At 50.5% G+C, this 19,569-nt stretch overlaps 2 protein-coding genes across 11 annotated transcripts in view; one reads left to right on the top strand and one right to left on the bottom strand.

Moving 5' to 3' along the window:
- Positions 1-11,889, top strand: part of NTPCR (nucleoside-triphosphatase, cancer-related) — a 31,582-nt gene extending 19,693 nt beyond the window's left edge. For 8 of the 9 annotated variants that reach the window (XM_081038979.1, XM_081038987.1, XM_081038982.1 and 5 more), the window contains 2 exons: positions 1,478-1,687; positions 11,317-11,889. In XM_081038979.1, coding sequence (XP_080895105.1) covers positions 1,478-1,687; positions 11,317-11,385 — 279 coding nt within the window. In that variant the 3' untranslated portion in view covers positions 11,386-11,889. The remainder of the gene's footprint in view (positions 1-1,477; positions 1,688-11,316) is intronic. The other variant, XM_081038980.1, reaches the window with a different exon arrangement.
- Positions 11,890-16,697: 4,808 nt separating this feature from the next.
- Positions 16,698-19,569, bottom strand: part of PCNX2 (pecanex 2) — a 223,058-nt gene continuing 220,186 nt past the window's right edge. For both annotated transcript variants that reach the window (XM_081038977.1, XM_081038978.1), the window contains 2 exons: positions 19,102-19,550; positions 16,698-17,649 (listed from right to left, as the gene is read on the bottom strand). In XM_081038977.1, coding sequence (XP_080895103.1) covers positions 17,488-17,649; positions 19,102-19,550 — 611 coding nt within the window. In that variant the 3' untranslated portion in view covers positions 16,698-17,487. The remainder of the gene's footprint in view (positions 17,650-19,101; positions 19,551-19,569) is intronic.

Raw genomic sequence — 19,569 nt, 5'->3', positions numbered from 1 at the left:
CCCTTCAGTGCACCGCACAGGCCTTCGGCACCTGCCCTGGCCCGCCTGAGCCATGCCTGCCACCGCCAGCCACCCTGCACCAGGGACAGTTCAGCTCTGGTGTTTGCAGTGCAGCCAGACCGAGCTCAACTCAGACATGACTTCTGAGAGAGGATTGATGCTATTTATGGGGTCTAAGAACTTAATGAAAAGTACTTTGTAATTCAGCTTACATACACTCTTCAGAGTAATTATCTGTACAGATATTATAATGTGTCACTCAGCATTCATGGAAGTGTCTATTGTGTGTTCTGTGTGCCACTGCTGTGGCAGGACTACTCCAAGTCGTGGCAGCTTCCTCTGGGGGTGTTTCCGAGAGAGGACATGTATGTTAGTTACCGGTCTCTGTATGTAACAAATTATCCCCATGCAGTGGATTGTCACAGCAAACACTTAGTGTCTCACATGGATTCTCTGGGTCAGGAATCCAGAAGTGGCTTTGCTGTGTGGTCAGGCTCGGGGTGTCTCAGGGGGTTGTGAGATCTGAGGCTAGACTGGGAAGGGGCTGCTTCACACCCACTCTCATGGTTGGTGGGAGGCCTCAGTTCTTTCCACATGGACCATCAGCTACTTGGATGTCCTTACAGCATGGCAGCTGTCTTCCCACAGAATGAGTGATCCCAAAGAGCGGGGGAGAGAGAAACAGATATCAAGAGAAACCAATATGGAAACAGTAACCCCCTTTACCTGACCTCAGAAGCAATGTGCCATCACTTCTGCCGTATTCTAGTGGTCACACAGACCAGCCTAGTACTGCGTTGGAGGTGGGGGGTCTCCACAGGTGCGAGTCCCAGGAGCTGGGAGTCGTTAGGACTCCTGGCCCCAGACCTGTTCTAGTGGGGTGTCAAAGCAATGACGGACACGAGTTGGAATCAAGATATTAGAAAGGGCATGTTGGATATAAGGGGCACAGCCTGCTCACTTTTTTTCTTTTAACTGCGACTCCTTTTCTTTTCATTTTCACTTCTTTCCACCACACTCATAGCGCAGAATATGAAATACACAGGCATTCATCTGCAACAGTTACGTCCTCCTGCCAGACAGGGAATCTCATTGACTCGACACCGAAAGAGAAGAGGCCAATGTTATTAATGGCTGCCAGGCTTGTTGATTCATTTCTTTGAATCCCGAGGCATTCGGGTCCTGCTTATTTTCTGGGTGTATATAAATATAAAGCTTGGTTATTACTGGAACCTTTCTAGAGGAGTACAAATTGCCAGGAAAACTGGGAGGCTCGGGGAAGTGAGTGTTCTGGGTGGGAGAGTCTGGGTGGCCAGTTAATTTTTCGTGTGGACTGTGACATGGTCTTCTGTCTCCCAAAGTGTGGTTGATTCTCCCTGGTATGACTATTGGTTGGCGAATGATTGGGGAGCGGGACCCCTGAGCCCTTTGCTGAGTATGTCATCGGTGTCCCAGTGAATGTCTTTGTCATTTTCAGGCAGGTTCCAGCAATGGCCCAGGGCAGAGAGTGTGTGTCATCGATGAGATTGGGAAAATGGAGCTCTTCAGCCAGCCTTTCATCGAGGCCACTCGTCACACACTGTCCACCCCAGGGATCGTGGTCCTCGGCACCATCCCCGTCCCCAAAGGGAAACCGCTGGCCCTTGTGGAAGAGATACGGAACAGGTCCGACGTCATGGTGTTCAGTGTGAGTAGCCAGGGCCCCAGGCCTGCACACATGGGCAGGACCTCACAAGGGCAGGACCTCACACAGGCAGGACCTCACAAGGGCAGGACCTCACACGGGCAGGACTGCACAAGGGCAGGATCTCACACGGGCAGGACCTCACACGGGCAGGACCTCACACAGCAGGGGGCTCTAGAATCCACCTCTGGCTTGAACTTACCGTTTTTTCCCCTTACGGTAGAATGTAGGGGAGTCTTATTTTCTAGGAGTTTATACACTTAGAGTGTACCTCTCTCCATTAAAACACAAACCTGCTGTGAGGGAGCCGTCTGATGGGTCAGCGGCTCCGGACACAGGACCTCTCTGGGATCTGAATCGCCTGAGTGGCTGTAATCAGGGTGACGTCAGGCTGGTATATAGAGGCATATAAGTGCCCTGTTACTTTAAAGTTTTCCTTTTGGACTGACCCACTTTGGGGAGGAGAGGCCATGGCTACCAGGTGCTATGGCATGGCACCGGCGAGTAGAATTTTCTACGATGATGGAACTACTATTGGCACGGTGCACAGTCCTAGCTGCTGTTTACACTTAAATAAGATGAAACACTCGGTCCCTTAGGCACACTGGCCACTTCGCCCGTCCCTCGACGGCCCCACGGATGATTCAGCTGTGGCGTCTTGCTCAGCACAGTGAGGTTTGCAGCCCAGTGTGGGCCTCATCGGGGAGCTTGTGCAACAGGCACTTGGAGGCCCTGCCCTGACCGCGGCCCGGTAGTCTGTGCTAAGAAGCCCCTACAGTGGGAGAAGCTTTGTGATAGCACGTGAGGTGCGTAGTTTTGTCGCGTTCACCAGTGGCAAATCCTGTTGTACGGGACTCTGCTAGGGCTGCTGGCGTTGGCTTAAATACTTGCCTTTTCTTTCCCCATGGTTGCTCCTTATCCTTTAGTCAGACACTGTCTTGCCCTCTTCCCCCTCAGTTTGTGCCAGCGATAGCCACGCCCTTGGCTGAGCTCTGCCCGTACCCCTTTCCTCCCACCCCCAGTTTAAAAGTTCACTGACCCTGCAGGTGCCAAGTGAACAGGTCAGGCTGGCAGGGCCACCCCCATCGGAGAGTGGAATGTGAGCTCTAGCTGCAGAGCAACAATGAGCACCTTACATCATGGTTCAAATGTCACCATGACCAGCTGGCCCTAGTGGGACGTCCGAATTGTTATCACCAAAGTATCCTGGGCTACTTTGGATACAGTAAACAACCGTTAGGGTTAGACCAGTCACACTTGGAAAATCCTCCCTCCCTCTCTCCCTTCCCGTCCCCCTTCCTCTTTTTCTCCCTGCTTCCCCCACTTCCTTCCTTCCATCTACTCTGTGCTAGGCATCATTCTAAATCTTGCTGATGGACAATACTGACCAAGTCCCCCATTCTAATGGGGGAGCAGATAGGAAAAATGTAAGCCAGAGTTAGGCAATTTCATGAATCAAGAAATAAAGAGAGAATAAACTAGGGCACTGAGGTCGTTGGGGGCTGGAGGTGGGGGAGGGAGGTGGTGATCAGGAAAGGTCTCTAAGGAGTTGACATGAGCTGAGCCCTGACAGCCATGCAAGGTCACGTCCTCAGTGGCGTCTTTGAAAAGTCTGTGGGGCACCTGTCTTCAGAGTTTTATGTTGCCTTTTCTACCCGTTATTTTACGTGGCCTCCATATTAGTTTTTAGTTGTGATTCTAGAGTTTCTGTAGAAATAGAAGCAATGAGTAGTGAAAGATTATGAAAGACAATTAGTTTTCAGGCCAGCTAGCTCCCAGGCTGGGAGGCTGGGAAATTGCTGGTGTTAAGCTCCAGGGATTGCTGTCTCTGCAAACAAATCTAATCTAAAGGTCCTAAGGTGCGATGGAGGGGAGCTGACTGTTCTGTCCAGGAAAAAATGTTTTATCTCAAGATAACAGCACATTTTCTCTGCTCTCTAAGCCTGGAAATTATTGTCCAGGCAAGGTAATCACTGCTCTGACTGAATGATGTATAAATAAAGTGATTAGCTTTGGGTTGATGATATAAGAGAAAGGAGCTGGCTTAGCCCGCCCCGGTCTTCCTGTCTCTCTTGTGTTCTTCTGGGGCTTGTGTGGTCTTTCTGTTCCTGTTTTATAAATGAAGAATCTCATTTTCCTTCTCTGCAAATGTAGGGGTTAGATCAGCTGTATCTGGGTCCTTCCTTTTCTAACATGCAGTGAAGTTACCCGAGTCCAGTTTTGAGTGCACTCTTTGTCCCTGACACTCAGTCCACATAACAGGCACACGGGATGCATGATCATGCCTCTCAAGAAAAGCATACCTGGGGACAGTCAAAATTGGGGGCATAACAGGGAGGAGTTGTATGAGCAGCAGGAGTGGACGGTGGTGTCCTGAGGAGAGTGGTTCTTGGGTGGGTTTTCAAAGGAGGAAGTAGGGAAGAGAAGGGAGAGCATTCCAGGGCAGGAAATAAGTTCTATACAGTGTGGAGAGCCGCCTCGCCCTGCTAACGGGTGAGCGCATCCTGCATGTGGGGACAGGACTGAACCCATGACATGGGGGACATTCCTCCACTCGGAGTAATTCATAGGCTCTGGACTCACCATTCTCAATAGTGTCAGGTAAACACAGCATTACTTTTCAGAAGAACACCTGGGCAGAGGTTTTAAAGCAACTATCATGAAAATACATCAGTGATCAAGTACAGACATGTTTGAAATAAATGAAAAATAGAAAGTCTCAGCAAAGATATGGAAGATATAAAAAAGCATCAAATGAAAATTTTAGAACTGTAAAATACAATCACTGAATGAAAAAGTCTGGATGGACTCACCAGCAGAATGGTGAATTTGACAAAGACTCAGTGAATTTGAACGTAGGACAATAGAAATTACGCAACAAAGAACGACCAAAAACAAATAAATGTGAAGAGTCGAGCCTCGGACCTGTGGGGCTATCACAAAAGATCTAACCTTCATATCTTTGGAGGATGGTTTTGGTAATTTAGAAACTTCTGTTGTGGTATATGTGCCGGTACACTGGCCTTCCTGAAAGTTACGCTTCTCTTTCAGAACTTGGTTACATTTTTTTCTCATGTGTCTAGAGTTTATTGCTCTCTAAAGATAGCCATGAAAAATGTTTTTAATTTATTTTGATAGTGGGTTCCCTGAGGCTAATTGTCAGAAAACATTTACCGACGATGTTAAGTGCTGTAGAGGCAGCTGAGGGAGACTTTCATGGATCGAGAATACTCAAAAGAGCCGTGTGTGCTGTTTTCATCGTCCTCGAATTAATAGCATGAAAACAAGATTTTTATCCCTGCTAGTCACTGCTCAAAAAAAGGAAAAATAGGAGTTTGGTCATCTTAGTGGCATTTAGGAAGCACATGTCATTGGATTTCCTTTGAACTATTTCCTTGATGGAAATGCTGGAGAATGTTACCTGTTAGGGGACCGAGGACGCAGCTGGAGTCCGCTGAGCACTCACTGAGGTCGTCAGGGAGGCCAGCTGTCACGGGCCCGGGATCTGGGTGCCGCGCTCAGCACTGTGCTGCCTCAGTGCATACAGTTGTCATGGTAACCTGTTGAGGATGTCTCAGCATCTCCGTGTATCGGTCGGAGGTCGCACAACTTGTCCAAGGTCATTCAATTAGGTGGCACAGCTCGGACTCCAAAGCCTGAGCCTGAGCCTTCACTGACAGGGCTGGTGCAGATGATTGGGCTGTGAAACTCAGATTCCTAGAAATTATTTTGATTTTTCTACCATATAAAAATGTTACTGTAACTCAAATCTATTTCACTATTCTGAACTCAGAGCCATTTAAACTTGCTCTTTCCATAAAGTGGTTTTCATAGTTTTAGTTTTTATATGTGGATTGCAAGATCACAAGAATAATAGGAACAAGGTCCCAACTTCCCTCCAATTCGGACATTTTAGACCTCCTCTTACTCTTCCCTCCCGTGTTCTTTTTTTTTCTTTTCTTTTCTTTTTTAAATCAAGCAAAGCATCAAACATTTTAATCTCACCAGGAATTTTGTGCTGTCCTCTGGTCCTCTGGTCCACTCTGTTCTGTAGATACAGGGGTGAGAGTACATCTGTCAACCTCTAGGTCAAAATCAGGTAGAGGTTTTTATAGAAATCGATAAGCTAGTCCTAAAATTCTTATGGAAATGAAAAAGACCCAGCTAACACAATCTTGAAAAGAAGAACAATGTTGGAGGACTCACCCTTCCTGATTTCAAAACTTACTACTATAGTAATCAACACAGTCTAGTACTAGCATAAGAATAGACACGTAAATCAATGGAATAGAATTCAAAGTCGAGAAATAAACCCTTACATCTATGATCAGTTGGTTTTGGATAAGAGTGCCAGGATAATTGAATGAGGAAAAATATGTTTTCAACAACTGGCGCTGGAAAACTGGACATCCACATGCAAAAGAATGAAGTCTGACTTACCTCACATTATACACGAAAATTAACTCAATATCTGGTAGACGTAAATTTAAGAGTTAAAACGATACAACTCTTAGGAAAAAAATACAGGAGCAAATGTTCGTCAACTTGGATTAGGCAAAGTCTTATTTGACACAATACCAAATGCACAAATGATGAAAGAAAAAAGAAATAGATCAGTTGGACTTCATCAGAATTAAAAATTTTTGTGCTTCAAAGGACACCATCAAGAAAGTAAAAGTAGAACCTATAGACTGGGGGGAAATATTTATAAATAATATATATGGTAAAGGACCTGTATCCCAGAATTTATAGAGAACTTTTATAACTCAATGATAAAAAGACAATAAACCAATTAAAAAATTGTCCAAGGATCTGAAAAGATATTTCCCCAAATATAGACAAGTGGCCAATAAGCTCATGAGAAGATGTGCAGCGTCATTAGTTGTTAGAGGCTGCAAGTGAGAACCACAGTGAGAGACCGCGTCACCCCCACCAGAGGGCTGTTGTAAAAAGAAAGGAAAGAAATGGAAAATGACAAGTCTTGGTGAGGACGTGGAGAAACTGGAACCCTTGGACCCTGCTGCTGGGAGTCGTGGAAAAGTTCTGCCGTTCCTCAAAAAGGAAATGGAGTAACTATATAACGTCCGTTTCTACGTATTTACCCAAGAGAATTGGAAACATATGTTCATGCAAAACCTTGTACAATAACGTTCATAGCAGCCTTATTCATACTAGCCCCAAAATGGAAATAACACACATGTGCAACTGATGAAGGAATAAGCAACATGTGCTGTATACATACAGTGGGAGATTCTTTGAGAATAAGAAGGAATGAAGTGGTGACACATGGATGAGTTACTATCACATTATGCTACGTGAAAGAAGCCGGTCACAATGTTACATATTGTGTGACTCCAGCTGTAGGCCGTGGCCAGAACAGGTAAATTTATAGCTGCAGAAAGTAGACGAGGGGTCACCAGGGCTCAGGGGAAGGAGGAGGTGTAGTGAATGGGAATGGGGTTATTGGAGCGGTGATGAAAATATTCTAAATAGGTAGTGTTGATGACAGCACAACTCGGAGGGTACTAAAAACCACTGAATTCTACCTGTGAAGAGGTTGAATTTTATGGCATATGATTTATATCTCAGTAAAGCTATTTTATATACTCACACACAGGAGTCAGTAGGCAGGACACCCAAACAAAGGGCCATCGCACCTTTCTCCTCTGGGGCCACGTGACAGTGCCATTGGACGCAGACATGTAGTCCCTCCCTGGCCATGCGCACTGGGTTCCTGAAAACCGCACTGCCAAGATAATTCTTGATTGAAAAACTTGAACCTTCAAGGAAAAGTAGAGTTAGAGGTTTTGGATTCATGAATGATCCTATTTTTCAGTTTAATATAATGAAATAGACAAAACATGTAACAAAGAGACTAGTAATAACTTTTGCTATGTGTGAACTTGCTAGTATCATGAGCATTTGCAAATTAATTTCTTCTTGTAATCCCTTGCTTATTAGAAACTGCACAGCCCATCCCATGCAGTTTCAAGGACACGTATGGTTTTGTTTTGCTTTCTTGCATACAGGAGGTATACCAAAAGACCTTTTTCGCCTGCCCATTCCTCAGCCCAACGCTCCCAGCTTTCCTTAGGTTACGGCCTTCAAGTCGCTAGTAACTCCGAGGTACTTGCATGGCCCCCGAGGCACAGAATGACTCGGACACTTAGGCTGGCGAGTCCTCATCATCTTTATTAACAACTCAGCTACATTTCAGAGACCCTCCTCGGCGTAGCATTTAGCATTTATTGCGTACCCACCGCGTGCCAGATACTGGATGAAGGAGACACAGCCTGGTCCCCAGGCCACCGGGCAGGACAGGGGGCTCAGGCTCTGGCCAGCTGCCTTCCTTTCTCATCAGGCTGCAGTGCAGGGAGGAGGAAGGTGGGGCAGCTTTGTTCCTTTCTGCAGTCTTCCTGGGCTCCTTTTTCTGTTCCCAGCCCCCACTTTCCTCGTCTAATTAGCCTCTCAGGAACGCTGTTGCAGCTCATTCTGGTGGTTGAATAGCAAGTGGACTAGACGTGTGCTGGGGGAGGCCCGAGGCTGACCGCTGCTGCTGTCCTTGTTCAGCGTTTGGGTTTGTCTTCCCGGACTGGACCGGGAGCGCCATCCCCGAGCACACGGCCGCCCTCCTGTGTGGTCTTCAGTAGTCCTTCGGCAGCCAAACGGTGTCGCAGAATAGGAAGGGCATTTTTGTATCCCGTTCACTAACTTGTAATGAGAAAACATTCTCAAAATGGGGCTTTTCTGGTTTTAATTTGTATTCTTTTTGTATCTAACCGAGGCTTGGAGAGTGTTCTGTGCATGTGGGCAGCAGCAGGCACTGTCCCTGCTGGGCCACCCTGAGCCCCCAGCAGCTCTGGAGGAGGCAGGGCGGGGACTCAGGACTCCTGGGGAGGGATGAGCCTTCTGTCCTCATCTGTCCTTGAACCGCATCTCCTGTGCCGTTTGCTCCTATGTGACACGGGGACAACCCTGCGAGCTGGTGTGGAGTTGAAATGAGGTGACTCGGCCCGAAAGCTGAGTGCCGGGACCAGGGTTGTCAGATGATGCCGTGGTGGAGAAGATGAGGCATTTCCCTGAAACGCGGAATGCCTGTGGTATCTGTGTCTTCCCTGAAGTCTCACGCCTGCCACGTCCGATTTCTCTGCATTCCTTGGCTCTGTCACCTAAACAGCCTTCACACGAGAACCATGTCTCAGGTGATGGCATCCTCTGTCTCCCCTTCATGTCCCTTCACATGCCCCTGATGGTTCTGGAACAGAAATGGAGCCTTCGGATGACCTGAGGAAGGTCCCCTCCCGCCTTCTCCATCCTCGCTGCTTCTGCTCCTTTCCTCTCGTGTGTATCTCATTGCACCACCTTAACATACAATGAGCGACATCAGAAGCACCCAACACGGAACTGGTGACATCAGATGCACAAGGGGCATGTCTGACAGCTCCCTTCCGTGGTGTATCCTCGGGGATCGTCCAGGCAGCGTGTGCTGAGGGCGCAGGTCCGCAGATAACGTTTCGTTCAGTGTGCGTCCTAAGGTCGACGCGATTCCTAGGAACTTAATTCTCGTTTCCATCAGTAGCCGGTGGTAACCTGGTTTCATTATACGTCACCTCACTTAGGTCGCAGATCCTCTGGGCACCTGGAGGTGGGGCTCACCTACCTGCCCCTCCTCACCCTTGCCAAGGTACAGTTCACTCTTTGCAGCTGGACAGAGTGTTTCCTTTCCTCCTCCTCCCCACTTCCCGTTTACTTATCTTCCCTCTTTCTTCCTCTGCACTCCTCCTCTCCCAGCTCGACACCTCCTTTCTCTGACATGTATAAAGGAAGTGATGGGCTACTCAGAGAAGAGGAAGGGGCCCCAAATGCCCCTCATGTCCTCCTTCTGAGGTGCCTCTCAGACTCTGCAGGCAGAGCCTAGTGTGAGACCTGGTGAAATGGGGAGGGCAGGACAAGGGGAACTGAGGGCTCTGGCCGCCATCCTTACTCTGCACAGGACCCCTCCCCATAGCCCCCTGAGTTCCAGTACTGGGTGCCCAGCTGCCTCCCCTCCCCCCTCCACAGGGAGGGCTTCCTTGAGTGCCAACAGCAGAAATGGACTTTGGCTAACTTAAGTGAAAACAGCACAGAAAGCCTTGCATGGCTGTGGTTTCTCTTCCAGCTGAAGGCAGAGCTAATGGTCCTCATTCCAGGGGGCACAGAGCTGCCCGGGGAGCGACCCAGCAGGGACCAGCAGGCAGTGTCTGGACAGTGCAGTTGGTGTGTCAGCCTCAGCCTTGGCTGCTCAGCTCAGTGCTGTCAGGGCTCGGGTGCTCAGGAAGGTCCTGGCCCAGCTTGTTCCTCTTCCCCGAAGGCTAGTTCTTAGACGGGTGGTCTCCCAAAAGAAAGTCAGCCACTTACAGGAAAGGACAGTGGATGCTGGCACCAGAGGGAGGAACCCACTGTGCATTTCCTCATCAGACGTTGATCAGCACCTACTGTGTGCCAGGCCATCCGGTGGACACGGGGTATTCAGTCTGCAGTGGACCAGGCCCGTCTCAGGGCCCGCCACCCACCCTGAACCCACTCGGGTGTCCCAGGTGCACCCACTGACCGTGAGTTTCTGCTCAGGTCCTTCCGTCTGGGTGCCCTTCTGTCATCGTCCACCTGTGACAATGAAGTCTGTGGAACCTTTCCTGACCCCTCCCCCACCCAGTCTGCCTGCTCCCCGTTCTCACGGTCCTTTACTATTCACTGTACATGCTGCGGTTCACATCTGTCCCTGCGTCCTGGTCTGCGAGCTCTATGAGGTCAAGCCCTCATGTGAGCCCTTTCTCTGCCCGCAGCACCTTGCCATTTCTGGGTGACACTCCGTCAGTGCTGAATGGGTGAATGTTGTGTGGGGCCAAACAGGAAGGCACCCGTGAGGGGAGCAGCAGCCCAGCTCCCCGGGGGAGTCAGAATGCTTTTGTTGTACTGGGACTGTGGCTGTGAAAGAAGGAAAAATGACAAACGTCAAGTAAAGCTCGATAAACTCTTCGTTACTTTTGCTTCTGTAATGGTACCGATTGCAGAGCAAGCACAGTGGGGTCCGCAGGCCTGAGGTCTCGTCCGCAGTGCGTCCCCCACTGGCTCTGAGACCTCAGGAGAACGCCTGACTTCTCGGGTGTCAGCTTCCCCATCTTCCGAAGGTGGAGTTGACTGACGTCAGGCTCCTGGCAACACTCAGGTTTCCTAAGTTCATAGAGAGATGAGTAGATGAGTGGATGTGACACGGCCAGCTGCTCTCCGAGGGCCCACCTGGCTCACTCAGGCAGTTCCTTCCTGTCAGGTCACGTCACTTCGGGCCGTGTTCCGTCCTGCGTCCTATCGTCCATTCCAGAGTGCCTTGCACGGGCTTCATTCCTAGCTCTTTTTGTGGTTAAATCTGCAAGTTGGAAACTCCCTTTCGCTTTGCAGAAGCCGCTGGTGGGATGGGAAGCAGGACACCTGTCCTGCTTCCAGAGCTCTGGAGAGCTGGGCTTCCTCCCGGGTCATACCTCACAGGACACACCTCGCCCCTCCGCCTTCCGGGCTGTTCTTGTATAATGTGACCTGTCAGAGGACAGAAGACAGGAAAGGGACTCTGAAGCCCACTCTCTCGCTTCTCCCCACAGGTCACCAAGGAGAACAGAAACCACCTTTTGACAGAAATTGTGACGTGTGTGCAGAGCGGCCGGAAATGAAGCTGATCTGTGTCACCGCTTTCCTGCACGTGGGGAAATGTGCCCGTTCCCAAGGAGCCTGTCAAGGTTTTGTGCCTGCAGGTTTCTCCAAAGCGCCTGACAGCTGTTTTCCATAAAGTGTTTAAAGGATCGAATTAGCCTTAATGCTGGATTGACTTTAAGACTAACCATCCACTGGGGCTGATTTATGCCAAGATATTTGTTTATTTCCTCTTGCAGTTGTGCGTGTGATTTGGGTAAATATGAGATGAGAAGTGGTTTTCAGAGTATTCGATGGAGACTGCCCCCCCTGAAGCTTATACATGTGTTCACCGCCTCCTTGGTTCTGCGTGTCCTGAGCACCAAGTCCCTTTCCAGGTGCAGCTGCCGTCCCAGCACCTTCAAGTGATGTTCTTTGATTTTTAAAAAATACTATTTCAAAAGCAAACCATTTAGTTTCTCCCCTATCCATCTCTTACTGTTTGTGTATTGCTTAATACATTAAAAATGAATGTGATGTTTGCAGATACATGAGTCCTTGTGTGGGAGGGATAAGCAGCCTTAGAAGCCAGACCATTTGAGATCTTGCTCCCTGGCCTATGCTGTCAGTTTAGATCAAATAAATTCTTATTTAAAAAAAAAAAGAAAGAAATGGTGATGGTCTTTGGTACTCAGCAGGCCCTGGCCTGGGGGCACCTCAGAGCCCCACTTTGGCCATATTGTTAAACCTCTTTGTGCCTTTTTTCCCTTCCAGAAAAGGGGGGAAATGAATGTGGTCACAGGGAGGTGAAGGCACATCGTGGAAGGAAGTGTCACCAGCTATCTGCATCGTCCCCGGGGAGAGTCCAGTGGCAGGGCTGGGTCTATCGGAAATGTGTAGGGTGACAAGGGGCAGCTCACAGCCGGGCACTGCAGAAAAGACTGCTGACACCCCAGAATTCATAGAGGGTAAAAACTGCCCTTGAGGGGTTGATGGTACTGGAGTGATGAACAGTTTTTAGGTCATTTCTGGTGAAGATCAATGAACTTCCAGGAGTTTTTTTTAGCACCTAGCGTTAGCTGCAAAGCTGGCTGGCATTGATGGCAGGTGTGCCCTTTTGTACCTGTGTACCAGGTCCAGCATCTGTGGAGGGAGGTGTCCTGTGACGGCTCTGGGCGCACGACAGGGAAGGAAGCACTCGTGTTTCTAAACCGAGGGGACGGCTTGCCGCCTGTGACAGGCCTTTCTGTCAGTGCCTCCTCGGCCCTGACTCCCAAAGCCGCCCTCTGAAGCTTGGTCTGGATTTGCCAAGCCTCTGAGGGACCACAGCTGGCAGGCCCACTAGAATGTGAACCGATCCCTTAATAAAAAGGCTGCCTTGTCCAGTCTGAGGAAGTGGGCGTCACCGACTCACTGTCCGTGTCCGGATGCGTTGTTCATGGAGGCTGAGCTCAGGTGTGACAGGTGGGTGTGACTGCAGCCTGCTCCCAGGACTGGGGGGCACTGAGCACAGCTGTGTCTGCCAGCCTCGGCCTCCTGCAGGGACAGTGCCAGGCCTCGGAACCACCTGCCCGAAGTCCACTCACCCAACTCCCACAGCCCAGTGAGCCCCACTCAGCCCTCAGGAGACCCGAGAAAGGAGGCAGCTGGGGAACTCGTCCCCATGCTCCCTGACAATAGGCCCCGCACGCACCCAAGCCTGGCTGATGTGGGACTCCATCTCCCGGAAAGCGCTCTGCGTTTATGAGGGTTCACATCCATCTGAAGTCCGAAGGGACAGCTTTCCTTTGCTGCTTGTCTTTGTTTTCAGTCATGACTGTTTAGTAGACTTGGGTTTTGTCTTACATTAGAAGGAAAGCAATGAAATCTATTCCAGTAAAGTAAACTAGCTAGTTTGAGGGCACTTGGAGCGGAAGCCAAATGTGGTTCTGGAAGGGTAAGAGCGTTATGGCCCCCTAGAAGTCTGACTGTGACCAGACTCAGGACGGCCCCTGACGTTGGTAGGGTGCTGGGAGCTTCGGCCATAGTGGCAGGTACAGGATTTGAGGCCCAGCCCACGTGGCTCCGAAGCCCATGCTTGTTCCATCACGCCCACTGTTCAGGCTTTCAGTCTTTTTCAGTGTCATGTGCCCCCAGATGTAAGGTGACATTTAGTGTGATGAACTCGCTGTTACAGGTCAAAAGAGCGTTATTGTCTGTCAGCTGTGAGAAGGTCCCTAAATAACCCTCAGATTACTTGGTCAGGTAGACTGACAGGGAGCATGCATGAAGACCTCAGACACAGTCTGTGTTTCAAGAAACGGAATTTCACAAAGGATCATGTGACAGTCCGATGTCTGCCTCCCCGCCCCCATTCATGTGTGAAACCTAACCTCCAATGTGATGGTCTGTACAGGTGGACCTTTGGGAGCTGGAGGTGACTAGGATTGGTGCCCTTATAAAAGGGACCCTACTGAGCTCTTGCCCTTTCTGCCATGTGAGGACAGCGAGAAGACAGCGGTGATGACCCAGGAAGTGGCCTCACCAGACACGGATCTGCCAGCACCTTGATGTTGGCCTTCGCAGCCCCCAGAACTGTGAGAAATAAGTGTTTCCTGTTTCGGCAGCTCTTGGTATCTGGTAAGATGAATTCACAAATACCTCTGCCTCGGGGCCAAACGTGCGGAGCCTGTAGGAGCAGCCTTCTGCTGAGGTTTAAAGGAGGAAGCGATGACGGGGTCAGGAAGAGACGCCGAGGCACAGCACGCACAGCCACTCAGCACAGGCCAGGACCAGAGCAGGAGAGGCTGACCTCTGCCCCGTGGGGCCCCCAGCCGATGGGGTGCCCTAGGAGAGGAAGGGTGCAGTGTCATGGGGGTGGAGAGTGGGGGTTCTCTTCCATACGTGACTTTGAAATGCCTACTGTTCAAACAAACCCAGACACCCAACAGACATTTGGTCATGAGTGGAGACTTCGAGGAAGAATTCGCTTTGCAAAGCAGCTTGACGTGCATCTCCTGCACGAGGGATGTGAGCTAGAACAACGTGGTTGAGTGGTGCAAAGCAGAGTTGATTTAGGAATGAGGGTCCTAAATCCTGTCATCTTCCCCCGTCGCCGATGGGACCACCAGCGCTTAACATGCAGTGTTGTCAACACACAGTGTTATAAACTGTTTCTTTTCACCTCTGAATAAGAGTGAGCACATGGAGGGAGATGGGTGAATCTTAAATTCAGAGAATAATCTGATTGTGACTGAAAGGAAGAGGTTCCCAGTAAAGTTGGCAGTTCAGTCACTCACCCCATTCCCAGCCCTCAGATCATCAAGCCGGGTGTGGGGCAATGGCAGCCCAGAAGTAGTGGAAAGGGCCTCGTTCCCTTTCTGTTCATGCAAGGTTGTCTGGGAAGAGTGTGTGTGCGCGCGCGCTCCTGCTGATGACATGCTTATGTCCCTGAAGCTCGGTGACTTGGGACAAAACAGGAAAGGTGGAGGGGCTGGAGAGAAGAGGCCTAAGTAAACGGGTGTCACGTTGCACGTTTTATGGGCAAAGAGAAGTTGGAGCATCGCGTGATTTCAGAAAACTACTTGCTAGACAGACGATTTCAACACAGTGCAAAATTTAGAATCAATAATGCCAGAAAGCCACATGATTTATATAAAAGCAAGCACTACAGTTTTATCTTTAGAGAATTTTGGCCAGTATCCACATGCAGAGAATAACTCTAGCTGTATGCTGGCAGAACATTTGAATAACTGGCCAGAACTGTCACGTTAGGAATATCTCTTCTAAATGGGGGCTAATAATACGGTATTTTGCAAGGACTACTCTGATAAACAGCCGACAGGCTGAAGACCAGATTGACAAGCAGGGCGTCAGGCGGGGTCTCAGCTCCCGCTCCCCACATAGGAACGCAGGACATGGTGAGGCCAAAAAGGAACACCCACGGAGCCACAGATAGGGGTGTCATACCACTATATTCTCGCTGGCGGCTGGGTTGGAGACACAGGGAGCAGGAGTCACACGATTCGCAATCTGCCATCCGCATCTCTGCCAACCGACCCAACTTGCTAACTACACTCTGCACTTCCTAGCCTCGCCACCGCAGTTATATCAGTGGCCAATGGCTCACTGGTTACAGCTGATGGCCAACTAGCCACAGCTCATGGCCATCTACTACCCGAGCCAGCACCTTTCCACGTGAGGCCAAGAGCCCGGAAACTGCTCTCTGGGACTCTGTCCCCACACAAGCTCATGAGTTGTAAAGATAAAAGTTGTTTTTCACAATTAAGAAAACAAAACAAAAACGTGACTGCATCTGTGAAAGCCACAAAGAGTCATGGGGCGAGTTGGACATCGCTCTTCCCTTTCAGGCACGCGTACCTGTGGGCGGAAGTAGCAGGACGGGCTCACAGCTGTCTCCGCCTTCACTGGCGACTCGTTACATTAGTGTCTGCTGTTGTGGCTAAACCACAAATTTCCCTCTCCCCTGGCCTCCCCAAAGCCAGCACTGAGCACTGGGATAGGGGTGGACCAGCAGTCGGAGGAGCCCGGGAGATTTCCGAGGAAGGAACTGCTGTGCCCCCAGGGCTCCTTGGCCTTCTCATCCGAATGGTCGGCCTCCTGGGAGGTTTCAACTTCTGTTGGACCTGCTGGCTTTCTGTTTCTTCCTTCTGGATGCACAAGGAGTGGCCAGGTGTGCACCATTTTTCTTACTAAATTCAAGGAGACACCTGCATGGGGAGACCCCATTCACAGCTCAGGACCTGCCATATGGCCCCCGGGGTTTGGCCGCAAAGTTGCCCAAGAGGATTTCAGGCGCTCCAGCTCAGTCGGTTTGACCAACTTTGAGAACTGCATGAGGTTATATCAGCTCCTCATTCGACAATCACCTGCATATAAATCGGAAGGACCAAGTTTTTGTCTCCAGGGCTGCTGGTCTGAGGATAATGCACTCTGACTACAGAGCCTGCCTATTGTTATTAATTGATAATTTTTTTTTTCACTGAAACAAAACAAAAAAAAACACATTACCATCTATTTCCAAGGGGTAAGGAATTGCGTATAATACCCTGGCCTCGCCCCACATTGCCAAACCCTAGAGACCTTGAAATTTGTAAGACTTTCCAAATTCAGTATTTCTAACTGTGGTCTTTTCAGCGGGTCATGGATGCCATTCCTTGTGGGCTGTGTCTTAAGATTTCCATGGCCCCTTGTCCTGCCTCCTGTCAGCAAGGAGCCAGCCATCTTTCTGTTCTACCCTATGGAAATCTTAAGATGGGAAAAGATGTCTCACAATTTGCCCAAATGTCATTCTCACAGATTCAGTTTTTAGAAATAACAGTTTCAGCAGCACTCAAGCAACTGGACACAGCAATAACTATAAACCTTTTAATTCCCCAAACAAAGGCGTGTGCAAGTGACACCGTAGGGACTGCTTGGCTTGGAGTACAAGGGGCGGGTCCCGTGCGGCACGCGGCACAGGGGCGGGGCCAGCCTGGCAGCTGTGGGAAGCTGCCCGCCCAGCGTCATGTCCTCCCAGGACGGCTTTCGGCTTCGTGTGGACGTGGACCAGACTCCCACACTCCCCTCTCCAGGGACAGCTGGCTGTGGCACAGGGCATTGTGGACAGGGCTGCATGCACTACCACGTTTCCTGCAATGTAGCTGTCTCCGGTTTATACTTAACATCTGCATAAATATTATAAAGAAGTGAGATTTTCCTTATGCATGGGCATAACAGTAGTGCACTGGACCGGCGGTGGTATGATTCTATGAAACGCCAGTTACATAACATGCGGCCGTCATACTGCCATCAGGTAGTTATTTATGTGCCCCTCTCGCCCAGTTGTGTGAAGATGGTGCATGGCTTTTGTCTGAATCTTCACGTTCTGGAAAGCGTTTTGTGCCTTCGGGTCCCAGCCCTGGGCGCAGTGAGCGCCTGGAGCAGCATTGGGGTAGGAGGCCTGGCGTCAAGTGGTTTTTGTTTTTCAAGATCCTGAGATAAAGTTATTCAGTTTTCTACAACAGCTCTCATTTTTCCACAGGAAGGGCCTCATGTGGGTGGCAAATTTGCTCTTTTCAGTTTTGGGGAGAAGGGAGAAAAAGAAAGGGGAAGCTGTGGGGATCCGTCTGTCCCGGCCGTGGGGGCCCTTCCAGTCCTGTCGCCTACTGCTCATCGGAGGCGCTCTGCTGGGAAGCCGTGTCGTCCAGGCCGATGTCCTCCTGGCTGGCTCTTCTGCAGACCACCCCGAGGCCCTCAGCTCGACGGCGGCCGTGAAGCTGCCTCTGCTCCAGGCCCTCGGTGGGTTCACATGGCTCGGAGAAGTGCTTCCAAAAAGAAAAGAGAAGCAAATGGCTCAGCAGACCGGTGTGGCCACTTCTAACTACCACCTCACTGCTTGCGTACTGACCAACTAACCCGAAGTCGGGTCAGATTACAGAGGACGAAAAGGGCGGCCTTGGAGCAGGACGTAACATGGGCTGGGGAGGTGCCTCTGAAAGTGGGGACCCACTCGGTGGTAATCTGGACATGCTGAGAAGATGACCTTGGGTAAAAGGTCATTTGTGTGCTTCAATTTCCTGGGTTTTGGTCAGTGTCTCTTCCTAGACACTTAGCCCCTGTCACAAATGCTGAGTCCTGCAGGTTTGACCCCGAACAGGAATCCAGAGGCCTTTTATTCTGGATGCATAGAGTCCCAAGGGCTCGGTCATCCATGCTGGAGAGAATTTGCCAGAATCCCAGAATTACATCCACAGTCTGTGTCTTAAACACAGATTGGGGGTGTGAGAAAGGTGTGATTATATTCTGTGCATTTTTATTGAGTAAATGAAAAAAAGGAAGTTTGTTAATACATGTAGTTATCTAACTAAATTGAGTTACAATCCCAAAAAGTAACCAGTTTCCCTGTCTTGGCTGGTGTGATGCGGGGTAAGGGAGTGGGTGGTGGGGGTTCCAGGAAGCCCATGGAACCACCACCCCCTCAGGTGGCACGGCACTGCTGCAGTCCCATGGCTCTTCTTAGGGAGGTTCGTGCCAGCCTCGGTTTCTTGGTGGCTGAGGGTGGCCGCCATTGCCCCTGGGGCAGGCACCTGCCTGGAGGGCTTCTCCTGTGGGAAGGAGGAAGGCCCCCCCACCATCCACCTGCAGGTACTGCACCCTTGGCCAGGACAAGGCGCAGCCATTCCAGAGGAGCGTGGGGAATCTGCCATCTGACACGAGGTCTGCCTTGATGTCTCCTATTTTCCCTCCCTGCTGCAGTACAGAAGAGAACTGCTGGGTATTTATTACTTATGAAGCTCAAGTTTTCATCTAATATCAGCTAGCTCATAACTCTAGGTGAGTAACAGTTTATTTGGGGCAAATCCTCAAAACTCTCCATTTTAATGTTTAAATACTTGGAAGTAAATATGTAGAAATACATCTCGGCAGCTTTGAAATCAGATCTGGTGGATGAAATCTGTGGTGATCGAACTCCAGTGTTGATGTGTGTCCTCTGGAGCCAGATTAACGTGAAAAGAGACTAAGGTGACACATGTTGTGCTGTGTGGATGAGTGGAGAACATCCCCATGCCCCGGGCTCAGGGCTCAGATGACAACAGTACCCCACCTGGGTATTATTACCCACAGGACATGTGCTACTATCTGGACTGCTTCAGAGCTCGGCCAACCCTGTCCTGTCTGAGCCCAGCCGTCTGTCACTGTGGAGACAGCGGTGGGAGTCTGCAGGCCCCCGGCGGGGGGCCACAGGCCCGGAGCCCGCCCACACGCGAGCCCCTTACCCGTGTGGCCTGGCTGGCGGCCCGCGCCGAGGGGCCCATCATGATGTTGACACTGCTGGACGACTGGGTATCACTGGTGCTGCCTGCCTCTGCGGCAGAGAGGCCGGAGATGACCAGAGCACTGGAGAAGCTCCGCTTGCCGAAGAGGAAGCTCAGGGTGGAGCTGGAGGACGAGCCCAGGCTGGACCTGATGAGCGCCTCGGCCCGCTCGCGGACGCTCAGGTGGCCGGTGGTGGTGACGGGCGGGGGCTGCGAGTGCAGGGACGCGGCAGAGGTGTGTAAGGACAGCCGGCTGCCCGAGAGCCTCGGGGCCAGCCCGTGGACCGATGAGGACGTCTGCAGGAAGGCCTGGTGGCTTTCCAAGATCGGGCCGGACGAGCTCAAAATGGTCGGCCTCTGGCTTAACCCCCCGTGTGCCTGGACAGACTGACTCCTGCCTTTCCTCCTGCCTTTAAAAGAAAGGAGAAC

The sequence above is a fragment of the Rhinolophus hipposideros genome, assembly GCF_964194185.1.
Source record: "Rhinolophus hipposideros genome assembly, chromosome: 26".
Lineage (NCBI taxonomy): Eukaryota > Metazoa > Chordata > Mammalia > Chiroptera > Rhinolophidae > Rhinolophus > Rhinolophus hipposideros.
This window is presented reverse-complemented; position numbering and strand designations above follow the sequence as displayed.